Source organism: Psittacula echo (assembly GCF_963264785.1).
Source record: "Psittacula echo genome assembly, chromosome: 6".
NCBI classification, from domain to species: Eukaryota; Metazoa; Chordata; class Aves; order Psittaciformes; family Psittacidae; genus Psittacula; species Psittacula echo.
This window is the reverse complement of record NC_137743.1, coordinates 9,814,466-9,829,992: the sequence shown is the minus strand read 5'-3', so window position 1 is coordinate 9,829,992 and position 15,527 is coordinate 9,814,466. Positions and strand designations below refer to the sequence as shown.

Here is a 15,527-nt window from a genome sequence, read left to right as displayed (position 1 = left end):
CCCAAACAGTAAGGAGAGCAAAATGAGTGGAATAGAAAGCTATGTTTTATAAATCTATGCGTATGTCAAATGTATGCATGTATGTGTGTGTATATATTCAAGAAGCTAGTTTCTTGAATTCATAAAAGCCTCATCCTGCAACAGCACAAAAGAAAGAATAGAAGAATGAACTGCAAAGATCCACTGGGAGCATGGAAATTCATGGCAAAGCAGATCTCTGAAAACAGAGCTTTCCCCTGATACAACATCACCCAGAAATACTGTAGCTGTGTAAATTAGAGCTGCACTTTAGCCCCTCTAACTCATACTGAGTTGGGCAGAATGAAATCAAAGACTTCCATCTAACTCTTAATTGTCTTCCTTCTCAGTTGTATGCAATAGGAGGCAGGGTAAAGGAGACACTTTTGCCCACAAAAATCCAGAGTGTTGATTCACAAATAAAATGCCTTTTTGTCCCTGAAAAGATAATCACTTGAAAATCTATGAATGAAGTGCACTGCCAGCGTAACTCCACAATGCTCGTGGAATTTCTGGTGATAAACATTTTAATATAAAATTTGTGTGACAATTCTTTTCTTCCCCAAAAGAGACTTTGCTTTGGACACTTACATCACTGGCTAATTCATTTGCTCTCTTGGCTATCTGATAAGCTGGAGTGATCATAGCAGGAAAGCTGCCTTTTCCTTTTCGTTCTTCAAAGTCTTCTGTGTATTTCAACTGTAAAAATTCAAGACAGTTCAGGAGCAGTTAGATCAAATGTATCTTGATTGCACACATAATCAATTCTTAAAGTTGCAAAGTCAAGCATTTGATGGCTGTCATCTGCCAGAAGGAAGATGAATCACGAAGTCTGAATCTTTACAATGTAGTCTTTAACGATATGACTGTGTATCTTCTGCAGGATCTCTGTGTCTCATTCAGAGTATAGGATGGATCACAGCTGTTTAAAGAAAATCTGAAATTGTCTGCAAGATGTCTGCTTTATTTATGCTAGAGTCAGACATCCTCCACTACTTTGCATAGCACCCAGTTGCTGGGTATAGAACAGGCTAGTTCTCTGCCTTCAATTCTGACAGCCAGCTAGTCCCTAGAACTCAATAAGGGCTTTAAAACTCGAAATATTAAATGCTTAGTGGTAAAATGAGTTTGCCTTGAAAATATTAGTATTTTACTTTAGTTTATGGTCATATTTTTAAGTGATTTATAAACATCCTAAGAGGCACTTGAGAGTCAAAACCAGGTCAACCTATTTCGTTTCACTTACATCACTTGAAAGCTGTCCTGCAACCTTTGCATGAAGTATATCTGGAGTGTCTACAACAGAGGTGAACTTTGAAACTCTCTCTTCATGTCCCCGCTTATATTCTACCTGAGGGAAAAAACATAAAAAATACATATTACAAACAAAAAGTATTTTCTATCAGAAGGCTTCAAGAGGAAACAAGCAACGGCAGTCATGACACTTCCCAGTGTACACTCAAGCTATCACTATATTTAAGGCCCTATTTCCTTGAAGTGAATGCCAGAAGCAGACAAAAATGGACCCAGCTAATCAAATTTTCAAGTAATACTAGATTTATGTGAGCCATAAATTTGATTAAATATCATGAGAATAGTCATTAATGCACCATCTAAGATCACACTGCAATGACAATGCAGACAGTGTTTGAAGAAAACAATGCAATACTTTAAAAGCACTTCTACAGGATTTATTTTTACATGATCTTTTTCAGTTGAATTGCTATTTTTCTAAATAAGCAATTTTCTGTGCATATATCTGAAATAGCTTGTATATGAATTCAATTCATTATTACAGGTACTGAACTTCAAATAATAAAGGGAAAAAATCAGAGCAAAATAAATAAATTAATAAAGCCATAAAGCGAAAATAAAGGAGGTAACGAATTAAATAAACATTTTGGAGTGATTCACAATCACAAGCACAACAAAAGTTGCTACATCCTTCAGGAAATACCTATAATGTATGTCATTTATGCTGTATGATTGTCTTCCCAAAGCCAAGTAGTTTGCTAGTGCAACGAATATTCATCATAGAACCTAGTGTCTGAAGTAAACGAACTAAACCCAGGATTCTCCAAAAATAGGACTGAAAAACCCCTGACTTACATTACTGCTTAGTTGGGTGGCTCTCTTAGCAACCTGATAACCTGGAGTGATCATAGCAGGAAAGCTGCCTTTGCCTCTCCGCGGCTCATATTCTTCTGTGTATTGAAACTAGAAAACGAACATTTTTTGTTGTTACAGAAAACCCACTGTAGTTCAATACGATTCCTCTTTTAATGCCTGCTTTCTAAAAGTAGGTATCACTTTATTTAAAGGTAAACAAATTAACTTCTGCCTTTTTAGGTAGAAATATTTCCTACATACAACACAAAACATTCCCCAGTCATAACGATTATCCACTCCTAATTGGCTGTGTTGGCTGAGTCACTAACCCACTGTATGGGCATAGATGATCAGTCATAATTCAGAAGTTATTTTCTTCAGCCATGGAAATACAGTCAATGAAAGGTCTACTCTATGGAAAATAACATGCTTTCCATCATGAGTTCTGTTCTACTGATGGAAACAGCACTGACCTCTAGATTAGGTCACTTCAGATATCATTGGTCAGTAGCTGAAGTGGTTCTCACTTACACAAATATTTAAATGTATTGCCAGGATGGGCAATAGCACCGTTATGTGACTTTAATCATGTATATGGTTAAATATCGTTATTGACAGAAGTAAACACGTGCTTTGATGCACTGGTAGGTCTTCAGAATATGACAGACCATGAAAATAAAGCTATTCCAAACATCACCCCACTTACATCGCTCAGAGCCTTCTGTGCCTGTGTTATCTGGACCATATCAGGATCTGGGATGGTTCCAGAGTACCACGATTTTCCTCCCGCATAGGCAGCATAGTAAGCATTCTATAAGACAAAAATTAAATAACTCCCAATCTTTACCTTTGTTTTCATACACAAACAGCTGATCTGACAGAATAAAATAAACCACACACAGTGCTGTGGAAGTGACATTTGTTTATTATGTGAAGACATACAGCACATGCCCTATACTCCACATACCTTCAGAATTGCCAGGGCAGAACTTGTATAACAAGAACTGACATCAAGATGTCAGGATCTAGGATCCTGGAGTAAGACTCAAATAACGTCCCCTGGGAATCAGATCACTTGATGTGAAGCCTCAGTGCCAGTAGAAAGACACATTGAGTATGGCTGTACCTGCAGTAGTCCAAACAGCTAACTATATAGATATACTATTCCTTCCTTGTCTTCTGATTTTTGCATAGAATCATAGAACAGTTAGGGTTGGAAAGGACCTTAAGATCATCTAGTTCCAACCCCCCTGCCATGGGCAGGGACACCCCACACTAAACCACATCACCCAAGGCCTCATCCAACCTGGCCTTGAACAAAGCCAGGGATGGAGCATTCACAACCTCCCTGGGCAACCCATTCCAGTGCCTCACCACCCTCTCAGTAAAGAATTTCTTCCTTAGAGCCAATCTAAACTTCCCCTGTTTAAGTTTGAACCCGTTACCCCTTGTCCTATCACTACAGTCCCTAGTGAAGAGTCCCTCCCCAGCATCCTTGTAGGCCCCCTTCAGATACTGGAAGGCTGCTATGAGGTCTCCACGCAGCCTTCTCTTCTCGAGGCTGAACAGCCCCAACTTTCTCAGCCTGTCTTCATACGAGAGGTGCATCCTAAGCTATAACTGAGCTATGCTGCCTTGAAAAGTTTAGCCAAATAAGAAGCAATGTTTTAGCATTGAAATGCTACGATTAAAACCCTAAAAATCAAGTTTGCCAGGGCTGATCCTTGGTATCCTGCAGGCTAGTGGCTTGGAGATTTGAGGGATATTTCTTACCTGGGTGGCCAGTTGTTGGGCTTTATAGACAGCTTCAATTTCTCTGGATCTTGCATCCCATTGAAAGACTGATTTGAATTCTTGCCCTTCTCGATATTTTGTCTAAAAAAAAAAAAAAAAAGACTTGGTATTAGTAGTTTGTTAGTAAAGAATAACATACACCCCTCTTAGGAGAACAAGAAGGGAGACATACAAGGTTAACAGTCTCTTAGTCCACAGTGTTATGGAGTCCGCAGGAAATGCAGTAACAAAAGGAAATAAATGCAAGACGAAACAACAAAAACAGTACAATTTCCACCACAACAAATTCACTTCAGTACCTGCTAGTTTTTGCTGCACCTTAAAACAGTCTAAAGGAAGGTTACTTCCAAAACTCCTCAGACCTACTTGACAACCCTTCTTGTCTATCACACACTGACACCATCAAACAGGCAGCTGTGGGGCAAATCAGCTCAGGGAATTAGTAAATAGGCTTTTGCTGTGTTACCTTTCAGCAATGTCAGTTCTTTCATTTGCCTCACTGCAAAAATCTCCAACATCAACAGAAGAGAAGCAGAGGAACAATGAGACTGCACAGAACTAATATTCTGGGTGGCATCATCAACATAGCTCAGTTTAAGATGATTTACTCTAGTCACAAAGTTTACCTGTGCCTGTGTGTTCAATCTCCAACTGCTACAGAGCAGCCTCTGTGCCAACTACTAATTTCACCCATTTTTATACCATATTGATGCAGAAACCAAGGGTCTATGACAAGCACACCTATCAACCAAATCTTCACAGCCCACAAGAAAATACCAACCATCTTCTCAGAGCTTGCAAAATTCTCCATCTTTTCCACCTTCTCCCTCTTTAGATCAACACCAGTCACATCCTGGTTATATACAAAAAGGCTGCATAGCCTGCAGCTCTATGCCATGCAAAGACTACTTAAGTACCTCCTCCATGCCACCCATTCTTGGCAAAGGAGTTTTCACAGAAGAGAAGACTGCATTTAGCCCTCAGGTCAAAACTCTAATCCACACCCAACTTCTAACTAAGATTCCTACTATTATTGGAGTGCACATCTGTAGAAGAGCAGCATATTACACCTGAAATCTGGCATGAAGCTCTGAAAGAGTACTTCAGTCTTTAGATAATAATTCTGGGGGAAATAATTTATAAGGATTGAAATCCCTAAGAAATTTTAAGCAGAACATATCAATGCAGCATTACATGAAAGAACTATTACCTGGCGGGCAATATTCTACTCTCTTATTTCCCTGCACAGTGTCCACAAAGCATCATGACTGTGTAAATGTAAATGACTACTATATTTAGTCCTGGGTCATCATTTTCCTGCTGCTACTTTATCATGACAGCATACAGAAATCCAATTGAAATCACATCTCTGTTATACAGCTCACTCTACAGATGCAAAAAATACCAGTCCCTGTCTTGAAGAGTGCAAAATCTAAACTGACTGGACAGAAAAATCATTGAGCATGTGTAACATTATTCCCATTTTTAAACAAAGTACAGAGAGATGAATCTGCTCACATTCTATGTTCACATAGAAATTCTGTGTAGAGGAAGCAAGCTGAATTTTTATGTCTGCATTCAAGTCAGTGTCTCCACGTAAGACTCAGGTGAGAACATCATGTTAGGATTGAAGAAACATGTTACATTTTCTGCATAAGGAATAATATAACTGACACCCCCCCCTTCTTCCCCCCAACCTTTTCCCAAGTTAGGCTTATTTTACATGTTTGCCAATGAAAAAGTTTTCCTGCACTCAGAATTTCTATAGAAGTACTCCCTTTAAGTAAGTACTGCAGAATCAGCTTCTTTATTACCCTCAGCAATTTTATCTCTGGAGCAGAACCTCATTACGTGATTGAAAAGGACAGAAGGTGCTTTAGGTGTAAAAAAACAAGGGAAAGTGATCTTTGAGCTATAACTTGTCTGGCGTGTATATTCACATGCACTGGAAGTATCAGAGTCTCATATCACTGCCTAAAACCAGAAATAGAACCTGAAGTAATCCCAAACTCATTCCTGACCAGATCTGTCACACACAGTTTAAAGTAAGCGTGATAGTCACTGCTGAAATAGTTGCTGCCCATGATACTGCAAAAACTGATGCATAAGAATACAAGAATGAAAGAAGGTAGAGTCTGATAAAGGCTACAAGTGTACATCAAGTTTCTACAGCTGACACAGAATCAGAATTAATTCAGCATGCTATAATCTAAGAAATGCAACTTTCTTCTTCTATTTTAATATGGCTAATCATATCAAAACACATTGGTTTGCCTACTAAATACAGTCATGCAATTAATAGGACTATTAAGAGTATAAAAAGACATGACATTCAAGAAACTAGTATTACACACAGAAGTGAGATAGCTATCAATTATTGGCTGCTTCTGTATTTCTCATTCCATGAAATTCTTAGAAATGCTAGTCTGAAACAAATTCAACCGGAGGAAAACAATGCAAGGCAGAAAAGAATGGCATCTGAACAGAAAGAAGACTTTGAGCACCCCTAGAGGTCTGCCAGGCCACAGCAGCCTTTGAGAGGACAGATGCAGTTAAAAGTGCTGGCTGGGAAAGTTGCTCCATCCTGAACTCTTTGGTAAAACGTTTTCAGTAGATCCATGCAAAGCTCCCTGGACTTGGGTGTTTTCTTATTTCAAGTTTGCCAGAAATACTTGACAAAGTATTTAGAACTTTTGCTTATGTCCCACTGAGACAGAGTTTATTTTTTGCTTCAGGCCCTGTAGTATCAGTTTCAGAAGAGACCATAAAGCTAGTGGGTCATTCTTGTGTCCAATGGCAGTGTAAACCCCCCTAATTTAGTTATTGAGTTTACATGTGTGCAGTTTATGTGAACAATGCTTCTGTGTATCGTCAGATATGGAAGGTGAGAAACTGCTATTCAGTTTCCTTTCTGAAAGTAGAAGCAAATTCAGATCTAACCTTTCTTTCTCATGAGTGAGTGCACTTAAAAACATGATGATTCAAACCTGGGTTGAGATCTTACTGCTTTAAAAGAATACAGGAGGGTAAGTAAAGAATACAAGTTTATATTTCTGAAACAAGAGAGGTATGTGATATCAAAATGTAAAACAAAGCTAAATACACTTGGCCCTCAAGCTTCTTACCTCACTTACCACTTCCGACAGTTTTCTGGCATTCATATTTATTGGTGATTCAAATACACTTGTGAATGCATTGTTTTTTGGATTATGCCTAAAAAAGGAAAGTGTAAAAGGAGATCAGGAATGTACAAAATAGCCCACCAGAAAGGTTCTCTCTGAGCACTCAAAAACACAATACCAGCCTCCACCCCTCTACACATAACTTTCCCCCCACTCACACATACATTTCAGATTACATCCAAGTTATTATTGCATGGAGTAGGTGCCTAGAGCAAAATTAATTTTAATGATCGTCATATCAATGCTGTGTTTCTAATAACAAAAGAGAATAATAGAATAAAAAACAACTGTCATCTCTCCTTTTTTCTGCTGACAAATTTGACAGGAATTGATCATTATAAAATAAAAACTTCCTAGAACCAACCAACTCCAAAACCTGCATTTTTTTATACATTTTCCTGATGATAGCTCAACTCTGTTAACTCCTAACCGCTGATTTGGAGAGCACTGAATGTTATAGTTGGGTTTATTTTCTTCCCACAATACTGAAATGGAATTTAATTTGGTATTTTATAACACACTGGACAAATGAAAAAGCTTTATATCCAGTAACAAGAGTTTCCCATCATTTGTGATTCACAAAATCCAAAGATATGCACAAAGGCACTAACAAGACACAATTTCACACCACACATGGGACCAGGCTGTGTCCAAATGGTGATCTTCTATTACATTAAAATGACTTGGCATTTAAAATCTTTGCTTTAAAAAAGAGAAAAGGAAACACACTTACGCTTGACAGTAAGGCTTTTTCTCATGGCTAACAAAGTTGTTTACTGTTAACATCATCTTGCATATTTCACAGTGAAAACAGGCTTTGTGCCATGTCTGGAAATACCCCAAAACAGAAACCAAACAAACATGATTTGCATTTCATTATTATTCTGTTGAGTTTTAAATTTCAGTATTGATCCTTAACAATCATTTAATGTTTCTTCAAATATATGCTTATTATTAACTCAGTTCTGAACCCAGTTATGAGTAAAGAACTTTTAAAACCAAGAGATTTGCACTGTGTTAAAAGTGCCAATCTGAGCATTTATTATAGTCCAAAATAATAAAGAAAAGAACTGACCTGATCTATACAGTTAATCTTCTCAGCAGGGTAAACCCCATAGCCACATCTAGCACACGGCTGCACATTCATCTTGAAATCCACAGAGTGAAAAATATATAGGTTTATACAAAAGGTTCAAAGAGTATGAAAGTGACTTTTTGGCCTGTGCAAAGCACACTCTAGATACTCCAGTCAGGGCCTTTTGCTGTGGTCAATGGCTCCCATTAAAGCTCTGAATTGAAGTCTGTTGCTCCGTTTGCTGACCTTCTGTTTCAAAGTCAGCTGCAGGCTGGCTTTTAAAGCTGTCAGTTAGTAAGAGCGGTTATTTTGGCAACTGTGTCAGTGCGTAAGGGAGGGTAGCAGGATCCTTCTCTAAATAGAAGAATGAACTCACAGAAACGAATCACGTTCATGTGAACGACAGAGTCTGATCATTTAGTATTTCAGTTTTGCTGTAAAGCCCGTTGTCATAAGCCCAGGATGAAGAGAAAAGTCTATACAGCAGCAGCAGCAATTTATGATAATCTCTCCTCACCCTGATACACAGTAAATGGAGGACTAGTCTGTGTTTAGGAACAGTCTCATATTAGGAGGAGGTAACACCAGAGACACAGGCCAGAGATGGGTTTGGAACTTCCCGGGCCTTTGCTGGATCTAGAAGTAGTACAGAGCCATTGTCCCAGCCAACTCACTGTTTTATTTCCCTTGGTGCCAGCTCATATTCATCTTGTATGTTTTAGGCAGCAGAGCAGAGCACACTCATTTCTCATGTTTTTCTGTTTCATCAACCTATCACTTCATCTCCACATGTAAGAGGACGCATAGTGAAATGGACAGGGCCTCTTATCACAAGAGAGTTCTAAACATGATTGGTACAAATCCAAACATCTGTCTCCTACAGGAAAAACTTCAGAAAAGAGCCATTTACTTTTGAATAGAATGAACAAAGCAGCAGTTTAACAGTGTTCACAAAGAGCAGGCTGGCATAGGAGTATAAAACTTCCTTAGCCAAATAATGATATTATAATGCCAGATAGTAGGATTCAAGCAAGTTATTAGGTTTGTAAAGTCTGCTCTGAACAAAAAAAGCTGTCAATTCTACCAGCTATTTGGTCCAGATTTGATATTTACATCTTACCTAATCACAACATCTGCAGGGCTCCATAACTTTGGGACACAGTTAAGAGTGATCTCAATCCAAGCAAAAGTCTACTTAGTCATCCATGCATTTGAATAACTTCCTGTGCCTGCAGCAGTCCTGGGATATTGCTAAGCACTTACCTTTTCTATAAATTACAAACAGTTCTATGGAAATAGTTTTTGTCTAAACCTTCTGGGTATGTTTAGAGAGCCTCCTATTCATCTCTCCACAGAGATATGCAGCTTAACTTATTATTACTACTTTTAGTGAATGCTGACAATGTACTGGCACAACACACTGTCGGCAACTGGTGTGCCGAAAATAGAGTCTCTAATCTGAAGAGCAATGGGTATGGCACAAAGTCCTGAAAACACTGGAGTCCTTTCAAAGTAAGTAATTAGTATCAGTATGGAAACAGAAGTATTTTCATTAAATTAAAAAATATTCACAGGACACATTTTCTTGTATTAAATTAACTGCTGAGTTGCCTCGTGTTATTCCTTTTGGGATCAGGAGCAATTTTATGTTGACCAAGTTACATCACAACAATATTTACCCTGCTCACACCTGTGAAACAAAATAGTTTGGAAGTCTTCCAGTTCCCTTCTCACACAGCTTTCCATGTCCCAGACTGCCATTCTGTTTATGCAAGTGACCTGTATTAGGGTCACAGCAGCCAGGCTACCTCCTCCTTATTTAGCAGTGGGCACAATACCAGCTGCTGCTTCCTTGTATTCATCTACTCCAAGAATCACCACATTGTTTATTTTCTAGATAGTCCTAGTCATCTTCATGCTATCTGAGCCCACGTCTATCTGAGGCCTTGTCTCAAACTTTGGCAAGAAAAAAGATGCATGACCTGCTCCTGTCCCAGCACAGATATCACACGGCTTGAGGCACTCCTGGAATGAGTTCTGAAAGGTGCTGAAAGCAGGACATCCCTGAACTACACAAAAAACCAAAGACTTGTCAACTAGAGAACAAATCATTCATCCAGAAGTTACCTGAACACCAATTACCCGGAAAGGACTCCAGCCTGGAGCATCAATGTATACAGCCCATATGCACTGTGCACCCACACAGCATACTAGAGGTCCCTGAGAAGAGGCCTGTCAGACACCTAGAAGCCCTTTAAAAACTTGCTTCATTTCAAGATATACAAAGCCTGTTTATTTCTTTTCACAGCAACACATGTTACCAGCTTGGCTGGAAGTCAGCAAACACATTTTTCAAGTTCTCCTGCTTCTTCTGAGTTAAACTATGTTCAAGAAGAGCAGCTCAGTAGAGCCACAATGCCCTGTACAGTTACTGTCTTTTCCAACCATGCTACTTCCCTCACATCCATTGTGTGCTGGTTCTGCTGAAGTCTATTGAAGATTTCCCCATTTCTGAACTCCTCAAAACTGTCCTGTTGCATGGTCTGCTCTTCACCGCCCTGGATTAAAACTGAGTTGCTAATAGGAAAGAGAGTTTATTGAAAAACAAGCATTGTATTCTCTTATTACAAAGTAGATACTGCATTTTGATCATGCAAGGAATTAAATCACAAAACTAGCACAAGTTTGTTACCTTGGCAAACCTTAGCAAGACATTTTCTCTTCAGTTAAAAGCTCACTGTGGCTTTTTTCCTCCTTTAGTAAGGCCCCATAAAGGCTTTTTGATATCAATGAAAATCTTAAAAGGCTTTACTTAACAGTAGAACCTTAATCAATGTGGTTTAAAAGTACTGCAGTTACAGGTAAAGTACAAGGAGACAGTACCTTGAAAGTGCAAATTAGTAGAAAGAAACATTGTTACCTCTCCAACCTCCTTAAATTCATTGAATTAACTGCATAGAAGCATGTCTGCACCCTGAATCTGAATATAAAAAGCACACATTAGTTACACAAAGTAACCTCTTACCAGACATTCAAGTCAGGGCCACCTTCTCTGTCACTCCTGAATAGCGGCTGTGCCCTTCCAGCCCCTGAATAGCGGGAATCAGACATCACAAATTACGGCAACCCTATCTTCCCTCTGTTTGCAGACAAAAAGGTGCTGCTTCCCGACACAAACTGGGGGTGTTACTCACTGTTAAAAGCTGCCTGCAAGAGTTCAAACACTAGACCAGCCTCATCACAACCTTCTCTGAACAACTTGGTTAATTACTTATCTGGACTAAGGCCTTTTGTCTCATACAGCTTCTCCACGCTAATCAAATCAGGCATAGCAGCAAATCCGGGTTTCAAAAATACAGAAAGAAAGGTGGAAAAGATTTATCATCACCAGGATCTCCCAAGGCTTAAAGAGAAACCTCTAATGGACTGCCTTCCAAACTTGTACCATAGCTTTTTACATTTTTTTTTTTGCTTTGGAAACAAATCAACAGCTGTTTACATTTCATGAATTAAAGGATTTGTGCTTACACTTTCAGGGTGAGGAAAAATTGAGAGTTGTGGGGGGTTTGCAAATGCTTGTAATAGAGCAAGAGAAAGTGAGAGTGAATAGAGAGAAATGGAAAAAAGAACCAACAGGCCAAGAAGGCATCACTGTTATAGAGCAGAGAAAGAACTAGTGAGGATGTGCTACAGTTTCAGCTGAAAGCTTGAAGAAATGTGTGCAAAACATGCACAGCACAGTCTATGTGTATAGTATGAGACCTCCAGTGTCCAAATATGCCCATTTATCATGTATCACAAGCTAAAACAGATTCAGGCTTAAAACTGATAAAATACAGCATGCGCAACAGATCACCTCTGCCTGATTACAGAGAGATCCTGTCCAAACACACACACCAAACTGAGATGCATTATTCTACTGAATTTCGTACAGTTGTGGTGTGCCAAATCACACCCCACAGCCTCCATATTCCCACACCATATCAAAACCATTCACCCTTTCTTGCAAAATATATCAAATTCTAACAACTGCCATTTAGGAGGGAGTTGCTCAAGTCCTCCATCCTGAAAGTATCCCCACACTTGACTCCCAGGTCTCAGCAGAGCCCCATCCTTGTTTTCACAGATGCTGTGCAGAACACAGCACACAGTTATTATTCCAGACAGGTACTATTTAGTTGCCTCAAGCCTTCTAATTTGTACCTGCCTTCTACCTTCCAATTTCCCAATGGCACGCTCCATTGTCATCCTGCAGCTGCTTAGGTGGTAGTTAAACACTTATTTTCTACAATGCAAATATCCAGTCAAACGCTTATTCATGTTTTGACGGAGTAGAGTGAGTCTCCAGGGATAAGAAAAGGCATGCTGCTGCTACAGGTATCACAATGCTGGTTCTTCCCCCTGCCCAGTAATGCATACAGCCAGCTGTTCAGTATTATACATGAGAACTTCCTTCCTTCCTGACCCTTCCCCAGGTAGCAATCACTCTATGCCCTGAAGCAAGATACTTCCTTCTACTATCCTTTTAATTTCTCCCTTACTCATCACTGAAAACAAGCAAGGTTTTCTGAAAGATCTAGCACCTTATACTGCATTAAAATTGTTTAATGTAGCATGTAGTTAAGAAAGGTATCACAGAACACTGAGGAATCAACCTTTCTTTGTGAATGCCAGCAACCAACATGAAAAGCAAATAGAAACAGGGGCTCATCAACATTTTGAGTAAGAAATTCCTTATGCACAGTTTGACTAGTAAACTCTCAAAAATTGGCAAGCATTAGCAGATACAACACCACTTTTTCAATAGGAATACAATGACTTCTAGAAAAAAGCCATTTCTAGGTCTGCTAATTCAGCTGTGTGGGCCAGATGGCAATGGATAAAGATTTTCATCAAGATATAGAAGGTCATAGCCGGCAAACAGCTTCAGGATTTCCTAGGTAACTCCCCATACACACCGTCAGGAAAGCACAATTGGATGTTCTGAAGTTCTGGTGACACTATCAGTCGTTGCTGGTGATGGCGGTCTCCCACCCCTCCTCTCCAGGCATTTACTTGAAGATCTATATATTTCTAGCATCTCTGTTGCCCATAATGATCCATTATGGCTTTGGAAGCAGTGCTGTCTTCTTGAAAAGAAGCAGCTAACAGATGGCATGAGGGAACCATGGAATTTTTTTTATGTTAGTTTGATTTTCAGAAGAAAACTTTGGCTACATCTCAAACCAGGAGCTACAGGCATAACCCCATGAAGCAGACACGGTCCCCTGCATGCAGACACACAGTAAGGGCCACTGTGCACTCAGAAGCTCCTCCATCGTGTCGGAGCAGTGACCTGTCGTGAAGCAAAAGGCTGTTACCATGCCTGTGTTTTGTGCCAATTATGAGGCAGTTACACTGGAAAATGTCGCTTTGATGTAAATCTCTTCAGGTAGTGAATGTTAAACACCACACACTGCTGGGCAGGTGTATGATTTTGCAGGATTGGAGCCCGCATCCAGGAGTAATTAGCAAGACTGTGCCAATCTTCAGTCCATGTACTGGACTGCTGGGCCTGATGCAACAGCTGCGCAGTAGGAGATCGTAATTAGCAGAGATGCAACACACTGAATAATTGGAAAGATAAGGAAATGCCACAAAAGTTTATAGAAGTGAAAAAATTTCCTTAGATCCAGACAATCTCGTGTCACCATGAAACTTAAGGCTCTTCTTTCGCAGAGGTGTGACAGCTTACAGCCATTAGAAAAGGGCAATTTCCTTTCTGCTGTGAAGCCGTCATTACCAGCAAAGCGAGAAGGGCCGGGGGCACCCTCCCCTCCGCCGCTGGGCCAAGGCCCGGTTCCTACCGCCCTGGGGCCGGCCCTCAAACACCCCACAATGGGCGGAAGACGCGGCCCCTTTGGGGCAGGCCCGGGCCGGCGGAACCCGCCCCACTGCCGGCTTGCGGGGAGCCACCCCGCCACTTTCGATTCCGCTCTGCCTCGCTGGACGCCCGCACCAAGGCAAGCCCCAGCCCCTTCCCAGCAGCCTGCCCCTCCGCGACCCGCTGGCCGCGCTCCCTGCTCGCCTCAGGCACCCCGCTCCGCTCCCCTGAGCCCCCGGCAGGGCCGGCCGCTTTCCCGCCTTCCTCTCAGCCGCCCTCCCGCTGCCCGGCGCCTGTTCCGCTCCTTGCCCCTGCTGCGCAGCCTCGGGGCCCGCTGCTCCCTGCTCTTTGGCGCCCAGGGGCGGGGGGTGGAAGGAGGGAGAGCTCCCTCAGCACCGCACACTTGGGCCCTTCAGGTGGCCGCGGTGGCCACACTGCCGTTTCCTGACAGAGGGCAGGAGTACCCGCGGTGGGATTTGGGATGTGTGTGGTTCGTAGTTGGAGGAGCTGGTGTCCTCCACTCGCCCGCCTTGGTTTGGGGCTGCTGTCCTGGGGCAGCCACCCGTGCTCCTCGCCTGCTTCACTGGCCACCTGCGGCCTGTGAGCTCCTTGATTCTTATTTTTTAAAAGAGGATTAAAAAATGCATTAGTTTGACAAAGCAGAATCGAGATCCCAGCTTTTGGGAGCTGCTGTTACTCTCGGGAATGCCCATTAATGTCCCAGAGCCTGGCTGGGGTGATGCTGGCAGCCATGTAGCAACTGGGCCTGGCAGGGTCAGCGGGATGGTTTTCAAGCTAGATTTAAACTCTTCTGAGTAAATAGATCATAAAAGCAATTTTAATCTGCCTAAGTATGGGGAAGAGGCAGAAATCGCTGCTGCTTTTCCTCATGAAGCCTGGGGCTGGAGTTGGACAAGGTGGCTCAACACATCCCACCATGTGCATGAGGTCCCACACTGCCTTCTCACCCTGTGCTTAGCTGGTGCAGATCATTGCCTCCATCAGAAAAATGACGCCTTTCTTCTTGTAGTTTTCTGATGGATCAGTGATCTAAATAAACTTTCTTAGTGGGCAATGAAATACATGGAAGAAGAGGAAACAGACTGGTTTTCATCAGGAAGAAATCATTAGGCCAGCTTAGCCTTGTTTAGCCGTGCCCTGTGTTGCTTCTGAAATGAGTGAGGATGTTCCAAGCTTACTGAGTAACAGTCAGAAAGTCCCCACTGGTTGAAATATAGCAACTTGCGTAAGAATGCTTTATGTAATGAAAATACTTTTTAATTTCCAAGAAACAACTTTTTTTTCTCCTAACAGGTCTACACATGTATTAACTAATCATTTAGTGTTGGTAAAGATAAAACAGAGAAATGAAAACCTAAGATTCTATCCAGAGAAGATAATACAGGGCTTTTTCTCTTACACACATTTGACTGTGTGAAACAACAGGAGCTCTCTGGGTGTCTTAGTACCAGGTAGGATTGGTTAG

General features: G+C 41.1%; 1 protein-coding gene across 1 annotated transcript in view; it reads right to left on the bottom strand.

Annotated features, from left to right (window-relative positions):
- Nucleotides 1-8,250, bottom strand: part of NRAP (nebulin related anchoring protein) — a gene marked incomplete at both ends in the record, with an annotated part of 49,346 nt that extends 41,096 nt beyond the window's left edge. Inside the window, 8 exons of the mRNA XM_080621771.1 lie at nucleotides 610-717; nucleotides 1,265-1,369; nucleotides 2,128-2,235; nucleotides 2,834-2,938; nucleotides 3,901-4,002; nucleotides 7,047-7,134; nucleotides 7,837-7,931; nucleotides 8,179-8,250. Coding sequence (XP_080477897.1) covers nucleotides 610-717; nucleotides 1,265-1,369; nucleotides 2,128-2,235; nucleotides 2,834-2,938; nucleotides 3,901-4,002; nucleotides 7,047-7,134; nucleotides 7,837-7,931; nucleotides 8,179-8,250 — 783 coding nt within the window. The remainder of the gene's footprint in view (nucleotides 1-609; nucleotides 718-1,264; nucleotides 1,370-2,127; nucleotides 2,236-2,833; nucleotides 2,939-3,900; nucleotides 4,003-7,046; nucleotides 7,135-7,836; nucleotides 7,932-8,178) is intronic.
- Between the last annotated feature and the right edge of the window lie 7,277 nt (nucleotides 8,251-15,527).